At 38.3% G+C, this 21,017-nt stretch overlaps 1 protein-coding gene across 3 annotated transcripts in view; it reads left to right on the top strand.

Moving 5' to 3' along the window:
- Positions 1 to 21,017, top strand: part of GRM1 (glutamate metabotropic receptor 1) — a 402,900-nt gene that overhangs the window by 365,829 nt on the left and 16,054 nt on the right. The window contains exon 10 of one of the 3 annotated variants that reach the window (XM_082474478.1): positions 20,667 to 20,751. The exons of the other annotated variants lie outside the window; for them this stretch is intronic. Within the exon in view, the coding sequence (XP_082330604.1) occupies positions 20,667 to 20,727 (61 nt within the window). The 3' untranslated portion in view covers positions 20,728 to 20,751. The remainder of the gene's footprint in view (positions 1 to 20,666; positions 20,752 to 21,017) is intronic. 3 annotated transcript variants of the gene reach the window in all.

Raw genomic sequence — 21,017 nt, 5'->3', positions numbered from 1 at the left:
ACTCTGGGTTTTGTCTGTTCTTCATTCTCTAGTTCGTTTAGGTGTAAGGTAGATTGTTTGAGATTTTTCTTGTTTCTTGAGGTAGGCCTGTATTGCTATAATCTTCCCACTTAGAACTGCTTTTGCTGCATCCCATAGGTTTTGGATTGTCGCGTTTTTATTGTCATTTGTCTCTAGGTATTTTTTTATTTCCTCTTTGATTCCTTCAGTGATCTCTTGGTTATTTAGTAATGTATTGTTTAGCCTCCATGCGTTTGTGTTTTTTACGTTATTTCCCTGTAATTGATATCTAATCTCATGGCATTGTGGTCAGAAAAGATGCTTGATACGATTTCAATTTTCTTAAATTTACTGAGGCTTGATATGTGACCCAAGATGTAATCTATCTTGGAGAATGTTCCGTGTGCACTTGAGAAGAAAGTGTAATCTGCTGTTTTTGGATGGAATGTCCTATAAATCTATCTGGTCTATTGTGTCATTTAAAGGTTGTGTTTCCTTATTAATCTTCTGTTTGGATGATCTGTCCATTGGTGTAAGTGACGTGTTAAATTCCCCCACTATTATTATGTTACTGTCGATTTCCCCTTTTATAGCTGTTAGCAGTTGCCTTATGTATTGAGGTGCTCCTATGTTGGGTGCATATATATTTATAATTGTTATATCTTCTTCTTGGATTGATCCCTTGATCATTATGTATTGTCCTTCCTTGTCTCTTGTAACATTCTTTATTTTAAAGTCTATTTTATCTGATATGAGTATTGCTACTCCAGCTTTCTTTTGATTTCCATTTGCATGGAATATCTTTTTCCATCCCCTCACTTTCAGTCTGTATGTGTCCCTAGGTCTGAAGTGGGTGTCTTGTAGACTGCATATATATGGGTCTTGTTTTTGTATCCATTCAGTGAGCCTGTGTGTTTTGGTTAGAGCATTAATCCATTCACGTTTAATGTAATTATTGATATGTATGTTCCTGTTACCATTTTCTTAATTGTTATGGGTTTGTTTTTGTAGGTCCTTTTCTTCTCTTGTGTTTCCCTCTGAGAGAAGTTCCTTTATCATTTGCTGTAGAGTTGATTTGGTGGTGCTGAATTCTCCTACCATTGCTTGTCTATAAAGCTTTTGATTTCTCCATCGAATCTGAATGAGATCCTTGTCAGGTAGAGTAATCTTGGTTGTATGTTCTTCCCTTTCATCACTTTAAATATATCATGCCACTCCCTTCTGCCTTGTAGAGTTTCTGCTGAGAAATCAGCTGTTAACCTTATGGGAGTTCCCTTGTATGTTATTTGTTGTTTTTCCCTTGTTGCCTTCAGCAATTTTTCTTTGTATTTAATTTTTGTTTGATTAATATGTGTCTTAGTGTGTTTCTCCTTGGGTTTATCCTGCCTGGGACTCTCTGCGCTTCCTGGACTTGGGTGGCTATTTCCTTTCCCATGTTAAGGAAGTTTTCGACTATAATCTCTTCAAATATTTTCTCAGGTTCTTTCTCTCTCTCTTTTCCTTCTGGGACCCCTATAATGCAAATGTTGTGTTTAATGTTGTCCCAGAGGTCTCTTAGGCTGTCCTCATTTCATTCTTTTTTCTTTATTCTGTTCTGCGGCAGTGAATTCCACCATTCTGTCTTCCAGGTCACCTATCTATTCTTCTGCCTCAGTTATTCTGCTATTGATTCCTTCTAGTGTATTTTTCATTTCAATTATTGTATTGTTCATCTCTGTTTGTTATTTAATTCTTCTAGGTGTTTGTTCTCTAATTCTTCTAGATCTTTGTTAAACATTTCTCGCATCTTCTCAATGTTTGCCTCCATTCTTTTTCCAAGGTCCTGGATCATCTTCACTATCATTATTCTGAATGCTTTTTCTGGAAGGTTGTCTATCTCTACTTCATTTAATTGTTTTTCTAGGGTTTTATCTTCTTCCTCCATTTGGTACATAGCACTCTGCCTTTTCATCTTGTCTATTTTTCTGTGAATGTGGTTTTTGTTCCACAGGCTGCAGGATTGTAGGTCTTCTTGCTTCTGTATATATGTTTTTAATGAAGGCAAAAGCTAAGTGAAATACTAAATGAAATGATGCTTTGACGACATTTTCCTCTGGGTCTGCTAGAAACTTTTTGTGTGTGTGTGTACAGAAAAGGTAAATAAGCCTACAACACTAGTGCTTATGCCCTGGGTAAGCCTCTTCATTTGTCTTTCCTCCTTTGATTAGGAAAGGAAACATGACAGTGACCCAACAGACATCACAATCAAATAGAGATAACATGTTCTCTTTCATACAAAGAATTCATTCACTCTTCTAGCTTGTAAATGAGAAAATCTGTCATTTTGAAATTATTTTACCTTTAATCATACAATAAAAGGCTTTAAAAGTTATTATAATTCTTCACTTGATTTTATAGTAAATATCAGAAGATTTTATTGAAGTACTTGTCGTAGAATTTCACACCTGAGAGTAATACTTATGGTGGATCTACTGTTTATTCATTCACTTCTTTAATCAATGATTGTTTCAACAGTAACATATGCTTCATAAAAGCATGTACGTACTTGATATGGTGCTAGATAATATTTAGGATAAAAAAGATATAAGAGGTAGTTACAGAATGCACCAATCTTGCAAAATAGTAAGGGAGACACTCAAAAATAGAACTAAATATACTGGGTTAACTGCCATAATAGAGGAGCAATATAGCATTTTATGTGTCCAGGGAAGAAAGAGATTCATTCAGTCCATCTAAATGGAGTGGTATCTGTGGAAGGATGGGGAAGGACTTATTAATAAAATTATAAAAGTGGCATTTAAACTTAACCTTATGTTTTTCAACAGGAGAAACTGTGCTATGGCGAGACCATTTCACATGTAGAAAATAACATAAATGAAGATTTAGAATTGTTAATGCACTTTTGGGCTAAAACATGGAATCTCTTATGAGTGAAGTACATGGAGAGGTGTAGTGGTGGGTAAATTTTAAATGCAGAAAGAGGACAGATTATAGATAATGATCAATGTTCTAAGAAGAAATTTGGATACTTTTTATATAAACTGCAAGATGTATTAATGACTTTTGTGAAGTTTTATGTTCATGTGTAAGCTTTATGGGAAGAGATTGACTATAGAAAGACTAGTTAATAGAGTGCTACAAAAATCCAAATGACAGGTTGAAAATAAAAGGCTTAAACTTGAGCAGCGAAATAAAAGTCAAATCCCAGGCATGCATAGGAAAACGTTTTCTGAGCTTGATTCATTAGAACTGGAATACTGATTTTGGGGGGTGGGGGGGAAGAAAGAAATGAACAATAGAATACAACTCTCTTGATTTGAGTCTGGGTAACTGGAAAAATACAACTACCATAAAAACTGATAGGGAATACTCCTGTATTCTCCTGTCAGAATAGGACTGGGGAAATGTTGATAAGTTGGGTTTCAGACTTATCAACTGAAAATCCAGTAAAGGCATTCAAATAGAGGCATCCATAAAGTACTGAAAATTTTAAGTCAGAAGCTTAAGAGAAAGGTCTGAGCCAGAGCTCTAGATTTGAGGCTTAATTGTCAGAATGTTTACAGTGGCCAAAAGAGTGATTAAGACACGAGAAAAGAAGAAAGTAGGAGGAAGAACATTAGGGAACATTTACATTTAAGAGATAAGATAAATAAGGAAAACCTGAAAGCAATAAACAACACAGAATAAAAAAGGGGAGAAACAGAGGGATCACAGTATCAAGGAAACCAAGGAGACTCGTTCAGTCAGCTCTGTTGCCATAGTAAAATCCCACAGACTGGGGGCTTAAAAGACAGACATTTATCTTCTCACAGATCTGGAGGCTGGAAGTCCAAGATCAGGGTGCCAGCATGGTTGAGTCCTGGTAAGACCTCTCCCATTGGGTTGCAGACAGCTGCCTTCTGGCTGTGTGCTCACATAACCAATTTTCTGTGCAAGCGTGCGGGCAGAAAGAGAGAGAGAAGGGGAGAGGAAGGAGAGTGAGCTGTCTGGTGTCTCTTCTTATAAGAGTAATAATGAGGATCCCGTTCTCATGACTTCATCTAACCCTAAATACCTCCCAAAGGCCCCACCTCCTAATACCATCACGTTGGGGAGTTAAGATGTCAACATATGAATTTGAGGGGACACAACCATTCAGTCTATAACAGACTGTTCCAAGAAGATAGAACTTGGGATCCTTGGGATCCCCAAGGATGGAGACTCTATGGTTATCCTTGACTCGTTTCAATGGTGTGATGTGAGTAGAATTTTTATAGCTGTAAGTTGAGGAGTTTGTCATTAAAAGAATTAAGAATTTTAGACAGTATCTAAGGAAGCCAAGGAAAGAGGGAGAAGTGGTATAATAGAGGAGAAATTTAAGCTTGTTTGTAGTATCTGAGAAAGGAGCTGACAGAGAAAGAGAAATTGAAAATATAAACTAGAGGTCATACAGGTTTTGCTGGGCAGTCTGACCCAGAGCTGTGCCATTGCAATAGAGCCATTGGACATCAATTGACAAGTGTCATAATGAAGCACCAATTTTGAAGACTATGTTGGTTGTGGTTGATGCTGGTTCTCACTTCACTACATGTGTGTTGCTTTTCATTAAAAAAAAAAAAAATGGAAAAATTAAGCTGGAAACTTAGATGAATTTTAAGTAAAATCCTAAAATACAACTCTTACTACTGATTTTATCAGATCTCTGGGCTTACAAGCATTGATTGTAAGATTTGAAATGGGACAAATGAGGGAAAGCTGGAAAGTAAGGTATGCTGTCCTGGCAATATGGGTGGAGTTGGAGGAGTCACAGCTCCTAAGTACAGGTTGTTTGTAGAAGAAGGGTGTTGTGTGTTCAGAGCCAGACTCAGTTGAGAATGAAACAGTTACCTTCATTCAGCTGTGATTGGAAGGGGCTAGAAATCCAAATCCTTGACTCTCTTCCTGACAGCCAGTCATAATGCCTGAGCCTGCCAGTGTGAGGGTATTTTGTTTGGGGTAAAACCTTATGCCCCCTGAAAAAACAAGATGAAATGCCTTTACTCTCTGAAATATGTAACACTATGACCTAAAAGCACATTAGCCATAATTTAGAATGAAAACAGATAAGTAAATAAGTTGTGTGTTGAGGAGTTGCCGTGGTGAGAGACCACCTTCAGAAGACATGGACTTAAATACAGGAGGAGAGATGAATGACATGAGGATAGGGAGGTGGGGACACAAATTTACAGTCACCATTATTTCCTTGTTTTTTCCCTCTTGTGAATAATATACTCATTCTACAAATAACACAGAGATAGCTACATTTAATACTCATATTTTATGTTTTCAAGTTATACACTGAGACCATGGGGCACAGATTTTGCTACAGCTTCAAAGAGAATATATTCCTTTTGAATATAGGCCACCTTTTATATTTCTTTCAAATTCAAATGAACTTGCATGACATACATATTCAGGTTCTCACACTTAGTGTTTTATTCTCCTATATTTATAATGTGTAGCTTCTGAACTGAATTCAAAAATATTCCAGATGAATATCCATAATGACCCAAAGTAGGTACACATAACACCACTGTGTAAATAAAGAAACTAAGGCTTGGAAAGTTCAAGGCCATTTTTATAAGAGGAAGAAATGGGACTAAAATCATTGTTTTCTGGATAAAATCATTTGTTTTTATCACTTTAACTAAAATATAATTTTCATCACCTTTATGTTTGTTACCTCAATAATGTATTCATTCATTCATGTATTCAATAAAATGAATAAGACACGGAGTCTGCCCTTAAGAAGGTCATAGTTTATTGGTATAACACATCATTACAATAAAATCCAGTGAATGAAATAGAAAATGGTATAATGTGGTGATTCAGGTGGGTGGGTAAATTTAGAGTCAGAAGTTTATTGAGCCTGGGTTTGTTATTTTTGCAAGATCCCACTCTACGTAACAGATACTCTTTTTATCCTGGTCCTACTGTATGTAACAATCACCTGTTAGATGAAAGAAACTATCAGAGGAGACACTGGAGGCCTGCAGGCTAAACATGACCATGGATGTTCTTAGATCATAAGAACAAAGCTTATACATTCGTTAATTAAAACTCTCTGGCTTCAAGTTCTAGAAGCCAACCTAAGCTAGCCTAAGCATATTTATTTTCCCTTTGTGTAAGTAAATGGGAAAATTTATAGAGTATAGCGCAGTGCCTAGCGTATAGTAAAATTTCACTAGCTGTTAGCTAGTGACATTAAAATTATGAAAATAGGGGAGGAGGTATGAACGTTCATATACTAGCATAAAACTCTGCATTACACCTTCATGTAATGACAGTTGTAAAAACTGGGTATACGCATCATTACTCTCAACTTGTGATATCCACGCTGTGTAGAATGGTGGAGCTGTGTGTCTGCGGAAAGCCCAGGCGCGCGGCGTTACTGTGTGAGAGGTGTGAGAAGAAGCACACCCTGTCTGACATGACTTGGCAGCCTGTCCGTGCTTGGCCACAGCTAAAGAAAGATGAGATCGTTTGCATGCCATCTGTTAGCCTTAGAGTCCAGTGTAAAGTGCTACCTACTCAAAAGGGAAGCAGGCCATGTGAGCAACACGTTCGTAAAGCGGGTTCAAGAGCAAAAATATTAGCAGCCTGCACAATGAAGAAACAGAAGAAAGTACCAGTGGATTTGGAAGCTTCATATCATGAGAACGGTGCCTATAGGCTCATTAATTAGAACTCTTCCGCTGCAAGTTATAAAAGCCAAATGAAGCTAGCCTAAGCAAAAGGCGGTGGGATATTTAATAGAAAAAATATAAGGAATAATTTCAGATATCTTATAGTAACAAGATTTGGGACGTTTCTGGGGCACAAGGGGGACCGGGCTTCTGAGGAAAATGGTTCCAGGCATCTATGTCATCTTCTGGCTCCCTGCACGCCTCCTTCTTCTCCTCATACATCTGCTTTCTCCATTTCTTGCGCCCTCATGGTCAGTCCGAGGACAACCATCCCAGTGCTCCTGAGTTTACATGCTATCGGTCCAGTTACCAAAGAGACAGCTTCAATTCCCTCAACCCACGTGGTTCTACATAATACAGACAGACACTGATTACCTCAGCCTGACTCAGGTGTCTATCCCGGGTCAAGGAGATGACGGACAAAGATGATGTGAAGTCACAGAGTATAAAATTATCTTGCAGGGGCCCATCACTCCCGTCCTCCATGGGTAAGATCAGGGAGGCAGTTCTCAGAGAAGGGGTATGACTATGACGTGAGCAGAAGCCCTGCAAGTGTCTCCACCAGAGTAATTCCAACTACCACCCATTCTTTCTTCTTTGGCATCTGAATAAGTAACTTCTAAGCACCAGCATTTTATATTTAGAAACGTTGATGAAAAGAAACTTCAAAACCTGCAGGTGGTAACCAGCCAGCCAAGTGATCACCTATCTATGCAAAATGTGAGTGACTGATACAAACTCCAGCAGATATACCAATGGAGGGGCGAGAAAATGCATCACGCTGACACAGCGTTTGTTATGAAGGTGTGAGGTGTAGAGTCAAACAAATTTAAAAACTGGGCCTTGTCTTTGCTACCTTATAGAGAATCCTGGCTGTAAAATACTTCTAAGTCACCTCAAGATGAACAAAGAGGAGGGGAAAAGGTGTTTTGTTTTGTTTTTGAAGAAATATGGGTCGTTAGGACATTGTCTTCTGAATGAATTAAAATACATCATAAATTACAGGCCAACAATAAAATATTACTTATTGTTAACATTGGTCAATAGAATAGAAGAGGAAAATCAGCAAATATTTAATCCAGTTAACCCAAAAATGTGTCTATAATTTTATTTTATTTCGAAGGGGTAAGGGAAATCTCCTCTAACTGAGGGCAACTTAGCAATACCCTCTATGCAGATTATCTTCCAGATGAATGACGAGTCTGCTCCTAACGAAATTAGGCAAAGTCCCTGGTGATGCTGCTAAAGATATTGAAAAACAACTGCTTAGGAGAAATCAATAATGATAGAAAATACTTTCCTTTCCCTGATTTTTCAGTTATAAAAATACATACTGTTAGCTTGTTTCTAGTAAATGCTCTCAAACACTGTGGGAATTAATGTCATTTTTCACTTGATTAAACTTTGCACTGCTTATGTTATTTGGCTTAGGTGGATGTGGGATAGGGGAGTAGGAGAAGTATTAACAAAGAAAAAGGAATGAAGACTTACATGAGCAAAGTAGAATAAAAGAAGTTACGATAATGGGGCATCTGGGGGAGGGGTGAGGGAGTAGGAAGGATGGCTGTAGATCCGTCACCAGGCAGCTCTGTGACTTTAGCCACTGATTCCGTCAGTGTCTGATTGTAAGAGATAGAATTGCAAGCAATTTTAGTAAGGTTTTGTTTAGCTCCAACTGTTTAAAGTCAAAAGTTATTCTAGGGCCGATCCTAGTATAAAGTCTCTTTTGCTCTCATGGTTAGAATGAGCTCAAGGCCTGATGCACCCCTTTTTACATTGGGAAGAGAAGCACTGATGGCTAATTGATTCAAGCACCTACATGTGCTGGCCATTGAGACACGGGCAGGGAATACAGTGGTGAGCAAAATAGATCCAGCCCCTGCCTTCGTGGAAAATTGGATTCTAGCCAGTAGACCAAACATTGAACATGTAATTACAAGTGTAGTGAATGTTTGTAAGGATAAGTACAAGGTATTACAGGAGTGTTATTAAGAGGACCTAACCAGTCCCAGTGTGTGGAGGCTGGAAATGTTCCCAAGACTAAGTATTATTTAGACTGACTTCTGAAGGAGAAAAGGGGTTAGCTAGGAAAGGAAGGGAGCTAAAGGGGTAGACCAGTCAAACAATCACAGTGTAAAGGCTCTGAGCAATAAAACACACTGATGGCTGAAGGACAGGAAGCAATTCCAGGATGCCTGGAAGTGAGAATAAAGGCAAGTGTGATAAGTAGACAGGAAGGGCGGGCTAAGACCAGATCACGCAGGGCCTCCTTACAGACCTCAAGAGTGTGGATCTCATCCTCTGAACAATGGAAGTCACCACAGTCACAAAGCAGGGGCACACTGTGATTAGTGAGAAATGTGTTTTAGAGCTAATACTCCACCCTCAGTGTGGAGGACACAGGAGAGCAAGGTGGGAGGTGGGGCGCTCTGGGAGGAGGCTGTAGCAGGGTCCAGGTGGGAGTGGCCTGACCTAGGGCTCTGACAACTGGGGAAGAAGATAGTGAACAGAAAGAAATGCTTAAAAGGTAGAAAGAAAAGTAAAAGTAAGATTGCTCACAAAATTCAGAGTAAATAGAGATGTGCAGTCACCTCAGGGTAGTTTAGCTCCAAAGCCTATAATATATGGACTATTACCAGATCAAATGGACTATCACATCTAAAATGTGGTTGATTTTTAAGAGAGGGAGACTGATCAGACACAAAAGCAGAGAAAAGCAAACAAACAAACATTGGAAATGGCCGTAGACCTCTCTGATGCTGAGATGAGTGAAGGGGATGGTGAGTCACGGGCTCTGAAAATTTCGGTACAAATGACAAGGTGATCCCTAAGACTAAAAGGATGAAGTAAGCTATATTGGCTTAATGCCATCAAATGTTTAAGTACTGACATTTTCCACCCTCCACCCCTTCTTCTGATTCCCTGTGAGCAAGTAACTATTAATTATTGGCTTCCCCTATTTATATACATTTTGGTATTCTAAATCCTGTATGTTATTTCCTACTGCAAATGAAATTGAAATTCTGTTATATAACAACCTCACTATATGAGCTTGTTTAATATAAGTCTCACCCTGGATGATATATTATCCTTATTGGGCAGACAAAATAAGTTGTGCTATGATATTTACCTGGGTGGTGAGTGATGGGAAGAATGACTGCAAGTCTGAGAACCAGATCCTCATCGGTCCCTGGGAAGATGCTTCCTTAGGAATGTGCACTCTGTGTGGTCCATACGATCACACTATGTTTCTCACATTTACCTTTCTACAGACTTCAGTTGCTTTATCTCTAACAGTGGAGATGACAATACTCACATTCTATGTACCATACTCTACCAGTGAATAGTATAGTTGGTAGGTCTTAAGAAGTAGCTTAAAGTAAGTGTTCCATAGACTCCCTACTCTATCTGTTCTCAGCTTTTCTGATCCAGAAATTCATGGACAGCTCATGTATTATCAGGTACTACATATATATTACATTTATGCCACAATAAGAATCCTAGTTCCCGAGGAAACAGGTGATAGAATCAGAATATAAGTATATGTTTATGTTATTCCACAGTAGCCATAGAAATGTCTAACAATTAATACTACTGCTACCAATTAATCACTGGGGAGAGTTAAAACAAATTGTTTGCATATGCTCTCCTGATCTCCCCATTTTAAAATAGTTTCACTGTATATACATTATGAGCCATCCTTTCACACAGCGTGAGACTCATCCATGTTCCCGCATGTACCAATAGTTTATTCTCTTTAATTGCTGAGTAGTGTTACCTTGTATGAATATACTAAAATTTATTTAATCTATTTCATTGATGGACATTTGGGCAATTTCCAGCTCTCGATATTACAAATAAAGCTACAATCAACATACACGTACGTCTTTATGGACATAAATTTTCATTTCTTGTGGGTATATGCCTAGCAGTGGAATTACTGGATGATAAGGCAGGTGTATGTTTAACTTATTAGAAACTGCCAAAGAGATTTCCACAGTGATTTTGTCATTTTACACTCCTACCAAGAATGCATGAGATCTATTTTGTGTTGATGGTCTTTTACATGATAGCCATTCTAGTGGGTGTGTAGTAGTATTTAATTATAGTTTTAATTTGCATTTTCCTGATGATGATGATCTTGAGATCAGGGATTTTAAGAACCTGAGTCCTCACCGTTTACTTCATTTCTTCATTCTTTAAATGTCTTTAACTCCTATTTTGATTCCTCAGTGCTATGAGACTACCTAAAACTGCACTGATTTTCAGCAGCTTTCTGCTTAGCTTTGTATCCTGTGCTTTGTGCAGCCTAAAATTTGCAAAAATTTCTAAAGGAAACCCACCAAGTGTTGGTCTCACTTTTCTTGACCTCCTTCTCTTCAGGGTCTTGGCTCCTCAAGTCCTGGCTACCTTGGAAGACTTGAACTCAAATTTTTGTGTCTGTAGCCCTGTAAATATTTGTTTTTCTTGCTTCTTTACCTCTTACTTAAGACCCTCTGCCTGGACTCTCAATCTGCTCTTCTGTATCAAGAATCATCAAATGTCCCAATGAGAAAAATAGCTTGAAGGTTATCTACTTACCTCTCTGAAGTTCTCTTCTTTCTGACTTATTGGTCCCTTGGATTCTGGCTGCCATGACAGAATCCCAATGTCTTTAAATGGTTTTTAAAAATATTTTGTCTGTTTTTTTCTAGTTGTTCTCAGTGGGAGAGCTGGTTTACCCCAAGGAATTACATCTTAGCTGGACACAGAAGTCCTCTTATCCCAGTTTTAATATCTCCCCTTCCTCTTTCTCAATAGGTTATGATATGACCAAGATTTCTTTTAGGGCTATGGTGACTGTACTTCTAATACTGTGAAAGAAATTCTGTGATAATTGCCTATCAGTTTCTTTTCAGGTTTGTTGGGTGGTGACATGGGGATACTAATGCCTCTGCTTAAATAGAAGTGATGGCATAAAATAAATTTTAGTGGAAACATATATCTAATATTAATGCTTTAGCCAAGAATATTAAAAGCCTCACAAAGTTCTCAAGTGATCTAAGTCCTTTTTTGTTATCATGAATTTTAAGCTTCTTACCAAAGTAATAATTTCTTTCTTCAAAACATCCTGAGGTGAAGACTTTAGTTTTTGGCAAGTTGTTTTCATCATCTCTTTCTCTCCCCCTCTGTGATAAATCAGAGCAAAATAATAAAAAGACTTACTTTGGCAGTTTGGCACCTAAAGTTTATCTGGAAACATAGCAGGGTATTTTTTTTTTCCTTTTATGTAACAAGTTTTTTTTTTTTTTCTAATCTTGAGCTTTTACTTTCTCATTAATAAAGATGCCTATATGTGAGAATAAACATTGAAAATATACATACAGTAAATGTTTATTTATAGTATAAAGACTAAATTTACTATAAAATTTTGAATTAAGATTTCAGTACATACAAAATATTAGTATAACTTCCCAAATTTTTAATTTATGTTTGATATTTCTCCTTAGTAGCTCCTCATATATTTTAATATATATTTAGAATTTTTACTTTAATTTTTTTTTCAGCAAAAAAAAATATATTCACAACTCCCATATAATACCTTAGTTTATTGGGGTAAAGCTAAAAGAAGAGGGAATTTTACTTCTGAATTATATATTATAAATTTCTTTTTGTAATAACAGTTACTGCTTATTTTTTATATTTTAAAAAATGATAAATATTAATTGTGGGGAATTTGGAAAATATAGGAAAACACAAAACAGCTAATAAAAATTATCTACAATTCTACCAATACACAGAGAAAAACACCATTAACATATTTATGTATAGTCTAGTTTTTGCACACACAAATACATATACACATTATTTTTACTATTTTATTTTTTTAATGTAAATTTTGCTGGAGATTTTAGGACAGTCAATATTGAATATGAGAATTAATTTAGGAATTAGTAACAAAATAATAAGTGCTTTTGATATTCCTGCAATTACCAAAGTGATAAAGAAGCTCAGGACTATTTCTGTATTATTTTCATATTAGGAATATTTCTTCATTCTGTATTGTTTATTCAATCACTTGTTCAACATTTAGTGTAAACAGATGACCATATGTCTCTTTGTATGCCCAGGAAAGTCCCAGTTTATGTCTTTTGTCATGACATAATTTTTAAGAGCACTTCCTTCACTCTTAAAAGTAATCAGTTTGCATGAGAAATTACATGGTTTCCTTTTATTTCCAAGAATTGGGGTAGGTAAAAGGGGGATAAACTAGCACACAATGGTAAATCAGCCATGGATCCTGCCCTCCAGAAACTATGACTTGCCTACTGTTGAAGATAAGAATTAACTTATGTAATAAGAAGGGAAAAGGATCACAGGAGAGATGCAAAGATATAATATACATTGCAGTGTGGTCAAGAACTTGATAAACATTTTAGAATTCCTGAAGGAAATATGTGCAAAATGTCGTGAAGAATAAGAATAGGTTTAGAAAACAGGTATGAAAGACAAAAGCTATCTTTTTTTTCAGCATCAGGGAGCTGCTGTAGTGACAGGGATTAGTGAGAAGTAAAATACCAGAAACAGGAGAACTAAGAAGTGAGCAGATGATCTGCAGATGCTTTTCCCTGGAGGCATCTGCCAATTCCAGGCTCTGGCAAAAGGACGAGTATCCAGACTTGGTCCAAGCAGAGTGTCAGTGGAGGGAGGAGAGAAGACAGAAGAGATCTTGTAGTCACTGGAGGCTGAAGTGATAAAATAAAAGGCATGAGAGGCTTCAATACATGTCCAGCTTCTCCCTCAAAACATCTGCTGATGTCTGCAGTTGGCTGGATCAGAAAGGTTAAAAGATAAGCCAAACACCTCTGACATGGAGAGTCTATTTTCATGGAGCCTTTCAATGCTGAGGAGACAGACTAGAAAACACTATTAGTAATCACCTGAAGCTGCACTGACAAGACTGGAGACTCAAAGTTCTCAAACACCTGATACAGGTTCCCTGTTAAGACACGTGCCTAATTCTGAAGTTGTGTGGGGTGGGGGACCAAAAATCTAAACTAAAAGTCTTCGAAAAGCCAGCCAGAATATCCCACAGTTTCTCAATGCTGAGGAGATAAAGACCCACCAAGTGAGCTGTACTAGTGCACAGCCAGATGCTCTGTTAAAAGTCTTGAAGCGATATACCCTACAGTAGACTGACTCCTATACAAACTGCAAAACAACTTTGCTCAGCTCAGTTTCTGACTGGATTGAGTTGATCTTTCCCATTCTACTTAGCAGAAAAAGTGGTGAAGTAACTCTGGTAGAGATAACCTAGAACCTCTAGAACCTCTACAGAATCTTATTTTATATATTTATAATGTCTTATCTGATATAAAATGTGTTTAGGCATGGAAGAGTTAGAACCATATAACAAAAAAAAAACAAAAACAAGGGAAACAGACAATAGAAACAGACCCACAGGTGATACACTGATCACTGTTGCTAGATGTTAGAAAACTGAATCATCATTCTGAGCATTGACAAAGAAAAGACTCATCCATTTGGCTTGTGTTTTCTGTTTGAACTTTATCTCAGAGGAATTAAATAGCTGATAAGAATAAGTTCTTCTTTTAAAAAGAAATCTAGTCGACAAATACAGAAGGGATGATAGAATGATAATAACATCATTTATTAGTTTTGTAATAAAATAATTGATCTATATAATGTCATCAATTACTGCTAAAACCATTAGATGAAAGATCGATGGGGAGTTTTATAATGTGTACATCAGGGTGACAACATCTGAACCCACTGATCAATCTTAATATGACTAATAGAAAACACAACTTATGTGCTTCTTTGTGTGGTATAACAGAAAGAAAACTCTGTCTCCAACAAACTATTCTCCCCATACAATTAATCATGAAGCTGATCAAGACTTCAGATCTAACTATCAAATCATAGGAAACATAAGTAACAGAGAAACATGTTAAATGACACTACAGGGACTCAATCTGTAAAATCTATAATCTGGATGTTTCTTCAACAAATAAATAGCAAGCAAAAAGGAGGAGGGAACATCTACAGATTAAAAAAGACTTATAAGACTCATCAACAAAATACAATGTGCAGCTCTTATTGGGATGATGTGAAAATCAAGAGTAAAATAAATATACATGAGACAATCAGGGAAATTCAAATATCATCTATTTAATATCAAATATTTAATATCAAATATTAAGGAATCACTATTAATGTATTTTAAGTGTGACAATATTTTTTCCTTTTATTATAAAAATGTGTACCTATATTGTAGAAATATATATGAAATTCTTTATGGATGGAATGACATAATGTTTTAGATTTGCTTTAAAATAAATGGCAGGTATAGATGAAATAAGATTCACGAATATATTGATTATTATTGAAGCTGGATAATAGGGATATGGGGGTTCATTTTAGCATTGTTTCCATGTTTATATATTTAAAATAATTTTCATAACAGTCATTTTTAAAGATGTCTGAAAAATGAACTGAATTGGAAAGAATAGTAGGAATTCTCACATACCAGTGTAAATTCTGCAAGCATTTTGTAGAGCAATTTAGCAATACATAAGAAAGACAAATGTGCATTCACCACAATCCATCAATTCTGCTTCTTCGTCCACACCATAGAAAAGCTCTCTCATATGTGTGCAAAGAGACATAACCAAGAATGTTTACTGCAGTATTGCTTAAAATAGCAGTACGTAGGAAACAACCTAAATGGCCATCAGTAGGAGAACTGATTATATTCTTGATAGTGTGGTATTTATTCAATTTAGTTTAAGTGAATGAACTAGAGCTATATCTATTAACATAATACTATGCAAAAGGGCAAATTGCTGAATGGAAATATAGTGTGACGCTATGGATCTGAAATCTAATAACATGCTAAACACTACCACATATTATTTATTAACACATATGACTACACATGTAAAAGTATTAGCATATGCCAAGTGATGATATATACCAAATTTTCTCTTGAAAAGGAGAGGATTAGTATTAAGAATAATATACAGAGGGCATCAAACATATCCCTAATGTTTTCTGAAGGAAAGGAAACTTAATAAGACAAAATGTTAATATTTGACAAATCTGTGATGGTAATTGAATTGAATTTTATTAAATTGTTCTCTATAGCATCTCTCTTAGAAATCTTTACAATTAAGGATTTTAAAATAGAGAAGTATTTCACACTGCATTGTGTTTATATAAAGAGCCTTACTGTACTATGTTAGATGTGCATGTATTAAAAGGAAGAGTGGAACAATTACCATTTACAGCGGGCCTATATATACAGTCAGAGCTCCATTTTCCACTCTGATGAATGAATGTTGAGAAATTAATATTTAAATTCAGATAATAGAAAGAATGCATTTGGCTTTGGAAAGCAATCAGAGGCACAAATTATCCTATTTATTTATAACAACAGAAAAGATAGATATCTTCTGCTAAAATGGTCTTGAGTGGTTGCCGTCAGTCTTTATGGTTACTTTGGACAGCTGCCACAGTGTTTCCATGGTGACCATCTGGAATTGTATAGACCATTTTATCTCTGCTAAAAGTCTCACCTCCAAACCTGTCATAGACATGCAACTTCAGATACAGACAGCTAACCTGACTGTACCTAGCTTTTACCCGCTCCTGACATATCCACTCAATGTCTCTAATGTTGCTGGCAAAAAAAAAAAAAAAAATTGCAAGAGAGAAAATTATTTTCTAATTTCTTAGTTTTCTTAGAAAACTATTTTCTTAGTTTCTAGTAGAAAATAGTTTTCTCCTAGAAGTTATTGAAATTCTTGAATAAGGAAGTGGTTAAAATCCATGAGTAAAATGAAGTTGGAGATACTATGAATTAGTCTAACCTAAATACACACTGAGATTTAAAATATCAGTCTTTTGTCTGTGCCTTTGCTCCTCTAATAGAGTTGTCTTAAGCTGGGATAGCATTTTGCTATTTGGAAGCATTTTTACATGTACTATTTCAACAATCCTTCTTTATGGATGAAAAACTGAGTCTGAAAGAGGCAAATACTCAGTTGGAGAGTAGCTGGTTTCCTGAATCCTTGTCCCGTGAGCTTATTGCTACACTATAAGGAGTAAAACTTGTCTGTAACAACTTCTCAAGTTCACATAAAGAATCATTCTTAGCATAGAAACCAATGTAGGGGTGACTAGCTGTAAAGCAAATAACACACCAAAGCAAAGTCATATGGCACCAAGTATACTCAAAGACAGATAGTCTCTTATACAAAGAAAGGTTATTTGGACAATGGGAATAGATGGGAGAAGGTATGCATACACCAAGAAGGGACTTGAAAGAAAGAAAGAAAGAAAGAAAGAGGGGGGGGGGAGGGAGGGAGGGAGGAAAGAAGGGAGGGAGGAGAAAGGAAGGAAGGAAGGAAGGGAAGGAAGGGGGAAAGCGAAGAAAGAAAAGAAAAAAAAAAGCTTTGCATTTTCAGAAGAAATTGAAGATGAATCTTTCTAACTAAACTTCTGGGGTTTCATTAAATCCACAGTTTCTGCCAAAAGATTCAGCACAGATTTGGGACTTATATTTGACAAGCCCACATATGCTGCATTTTCCCTCCAAGCTTTTACTCTGGCTTGCGGACTGTGGGGTTGATTGAATAAGTGGTTCTACAGTTATTAAAAATACCCCAAAGTCCAACTCCTTCTCTCAGATTTTATGCAGTTGATAAAATGGCCACTCTGGAATCAGATTTTTCAGGTCTTGACCTGTAACCTTTAATAATCCTCTTCTTTCATAAAAGTAACATCTGTATGCAAAGGTCATTTGCATCTCACTTCAACACAAAATCAGAGACTAAAGAAACGGAACCATGAAGGAGATGCTGTAATTTTTTCAACTATTTCAATCAATAGTTAAAGGTGGCTTTGGGATTGCTTGGAGTTACTATGTGAAATTTGGCTGTCAATATGGTTGAAACCCCCAAAGCAACCACAGAACTGTCCGTAACTGCAAGAGTATTTCCAAGTCAGCTACAGAGGCCACAGAGCTTGCTGCCCCAGTCCCCAGGAGACACAAGTGCTGAGCTGTCCCTCATGCCACACTGTGTGCACCTATGCTAACGTCAGCAGTCAAGTCTCTAAACTGTCAGGACGTTTCCCCATGGCTTTTATCATCCCTCAGCCGTACATTCCAGCAGACAGGACCAGCTGTATCAATTGCATGGCCCAGTGCAAAATGAAAACCCGTAGCCCCTGGCTGAAAACATAGAGGGAAAAATGTTAAAGGTACTAAAATATAAAGCCTTTTCCTTTCTTCTACTGTCTCTCTGTAGACCTGTCATTTTGGTTTCTTATTTGCCATGTGACGCTGTACTCCCTCGCGGGGGGTATTTGACGAGCAAGCACAGACCCTGCCAGGCGCAGCAGCTTGCCACCCAGTGACTCCGCATACACGCTCAGGCCGCCAGGTTCCCCTCCAGCCAGTCACTGGGTAGATGCCACGGAGAAACTGAACCAGGCGTCTCCCCTTTCCAGGTGCCTCCTGCCCCAGCCCATGGTAGACCGGCAGCCCTCAAGGGTGTCGCAACAACGGTACAGGGGCTGGCAAGGTACATGCATGGAGGACGAGCGAGAGGCTCGCCCCCGCCATGTTCCTCACCAGATGCGCCGCAAACCTGCCAGCTCAAGGAGGAGTTGGCCACGGCCATCGGCTGCCTTGAGACGTTATTGGGCACGTTCACCTGATCCTGATCTGATCTTCCCACACCCGTTCCCACAGTCCCCTGGCAGGGGAGGAGGGTGGCAGTGATCTTTGGGCAGGGGTGGGTAGTGGGAGGCTGGATGGGCTCTGGTCCCCAAGGGGGGCTGGGGGGGGTGCAAGGAACAAGAAACTGAAAACCTGTCCGGAGAGGCAGGATCATGCTTGAGGTGAGGCTCTAAACCTGCCGTGCGTGCTCCGTTTCCACGAGGAACATCACTTACAAAACACAAATTAAGTGATAAAATGATTACGAATATCAAAAGGATGACCACACAGCACTAAACCCTGAATACAGGGCCCTTCTGATGAAGGACCCACCGTGTGTCTGTATTGGTCACGGGGACAGGAAGCCAGCCCTGCCAGGGTCCTGGCTTCCCAGCACCCCTGGACCAGGCCACATACAGACATTATCTAAAGGCGAATTAATCGGAGGATTCAAGGGGATGCAGGCGGTTTCGCAAGGCAAAGCCAAATGCTTTGAGTGTATTTTCTGCCTTCTTTCATGAGAAATGAAGTTGCTTTAACATTAGTTTACAGGTGAAATGCCCTTTTCTACCAGTAACTTCATTATATATTCAAGCATCATATTTTTATTCCTGGGCATCTACTACTAATGTTTTCATTGTTTTCATGATCTTTGTAATTTCAGGTGGGCATATTAAATGTCATATTACTTTGCCTCATTCAGTAACAAACATCATCTCTTTGTCTAATTTTCTTAAGTAAATTGATTATTGTAGTGGTAATAAAATTATACCGAGGTGTTTCAAGTTCTTATCTCTGGATGAGGATTTCAGATTGTTCTGGGTAGATCATGTACTTTCAAATGGTTTATTGAATGGTCCAAACTTGATGGAAATATACATATTGATCAATTTTAATTTTTCTCCTTCACCTTCATAACTGTGCTATGAAAAATCTTTTTTCTCACCTTCTGCATTCATACTAGATTCCTTGCTTTCAGGTATTAAAAAGATATTCCACTGTATTCCTGTCTCAAACCTCAAACTCACATCTCTCCTTCCCAGAACAATGTCAGGCTTCAGCCTGAAAGACTTGGACTGGGAAGGGACATGGTCTGCTCCTGAAATATCTCTGCCTCTTTCCTCTTCTGAATTTCCCTTTTTCTGCTTGCTTTGATGGGAAGAAGAGATAGGAGAGTTGACAAAGGTCTTTGACTTGCCTGGAGCTGTTGCAGTCCTCTTCTGATTAACACTGGATAATTGTCACCAGGATCTTGGGGTCGGTGGCCCAAGGATGATTGACAGAACGTTTGTGAGTTTCTAGAAAGCCCTATAGGGGCTTCATGACTGTCACCTTATCCACACCACTCACAGCACCTGCTGATGGTTCACCTTTAGCATCTTGTTCCTCAAATTCTCTTCTATGATTGGCTGCCCTCTTATGTGGAGCGACACTAAGATGGCTTTATCCCACCACCTAATAAAGTGGGAAACTCATGTGTCCTGAACTTGGGCAAAACCCACGTATCCTCACTCCAACAGATGCTGGAAAGGCCACCTGCACATGGCCGCCCCATCATCCTGGTCATGTCAAGTCAGGGCTCTTCTCCCCTTACCACACACACACTCTGTGCTGTACAAGGAGACATCCAACCAGGGAATGAGATGACCTTCTTCCCTGGTGGGAGGCTTACCCAATCTCTCGCCACTTCCCTTCTTTCCACCACAAGATACATTCCATCTTATGAGGGCCAAGAGAAACATGTGACTTTATGCTAAGTGACAGCACTGCTTTTACGATAACATAATATAGAGTAAAATTATCACTACAAGTCACAGTGTAAGACATAAACCCATAAGCATCCTTTAAGAGGGATGGTGGGTGGGAAGATTCAGGTGGAGTCCGCTGCCTCCAAGAATAAAGGAGAGTGTCAAGAGTGGAGGGGAAAGAGGCAATTTGGGATAGACACATACACACAGCAGAGAAAGCATCTGCCACTTGGAAAGAGATGGTCCCACAAGGTAAAAGAAAGAATGCACTCCACTGATGTGACTTTCAGAATTGGGCCTGGCAGTAAGAAACAGCTGGGCAACACAAGGAAGAGCCAGGATGTGAAGGTGCAGGTGACGTGGAGAAAGGCTCAGGAGCCCAGCTAGGCCCTACCCCAGCCCTGGCACCGCCCAAGTGGTGTGATCGCCATCTCTATATACGTGTATAACCGCTCACTCACTGGGTATCTTTTTCTTTTCCATCTTCAGGAAGAGGCAGCCAGAATTCTCGCCCACCAGACAGTGTCCGTCGGCACATGTGCAGCTTTGAAAACCCACACACTGCAGTGAATGTGTAAGAGAAGCTGCATGGAAAAAATAGTGGTTTGCCCCTTGCTTTCTCTCTCCTGGGTTTTCCTACTTTCTAACATGGAAACAGATGTGGTGCATGCCATCAAGAATGAGGAACCATTTACGTGCCATGGTTTGCACGACTGCCTTAATTTGATCGTCCATCGTTCTTAAAAGGACACTGTCAAGCTGTTAGTCTTTTTGCTTTTTTATGTTTTGATGCAAGAGGCAACATTTTTTTCCCATTCTAGAGATTCACTTTTGTTTGTG

Source organism: Balaenoptera physalus (assembly GCF_965194825.1).
Source record: "Balaenoptera physalus genome assembly, chromosome: 9".
Taxonomy (NCBI): Eukaryota; Metazoa; Chordata; class Mammalia; order Artiodactyla; family Balaenopteridae; genus Balaenoptera; species Balaenoptera physalus.
Note: the sequence above shows the minus strand (reverse complement) of the source record. Positions and strands in the feature narration are given on the sequence as shown.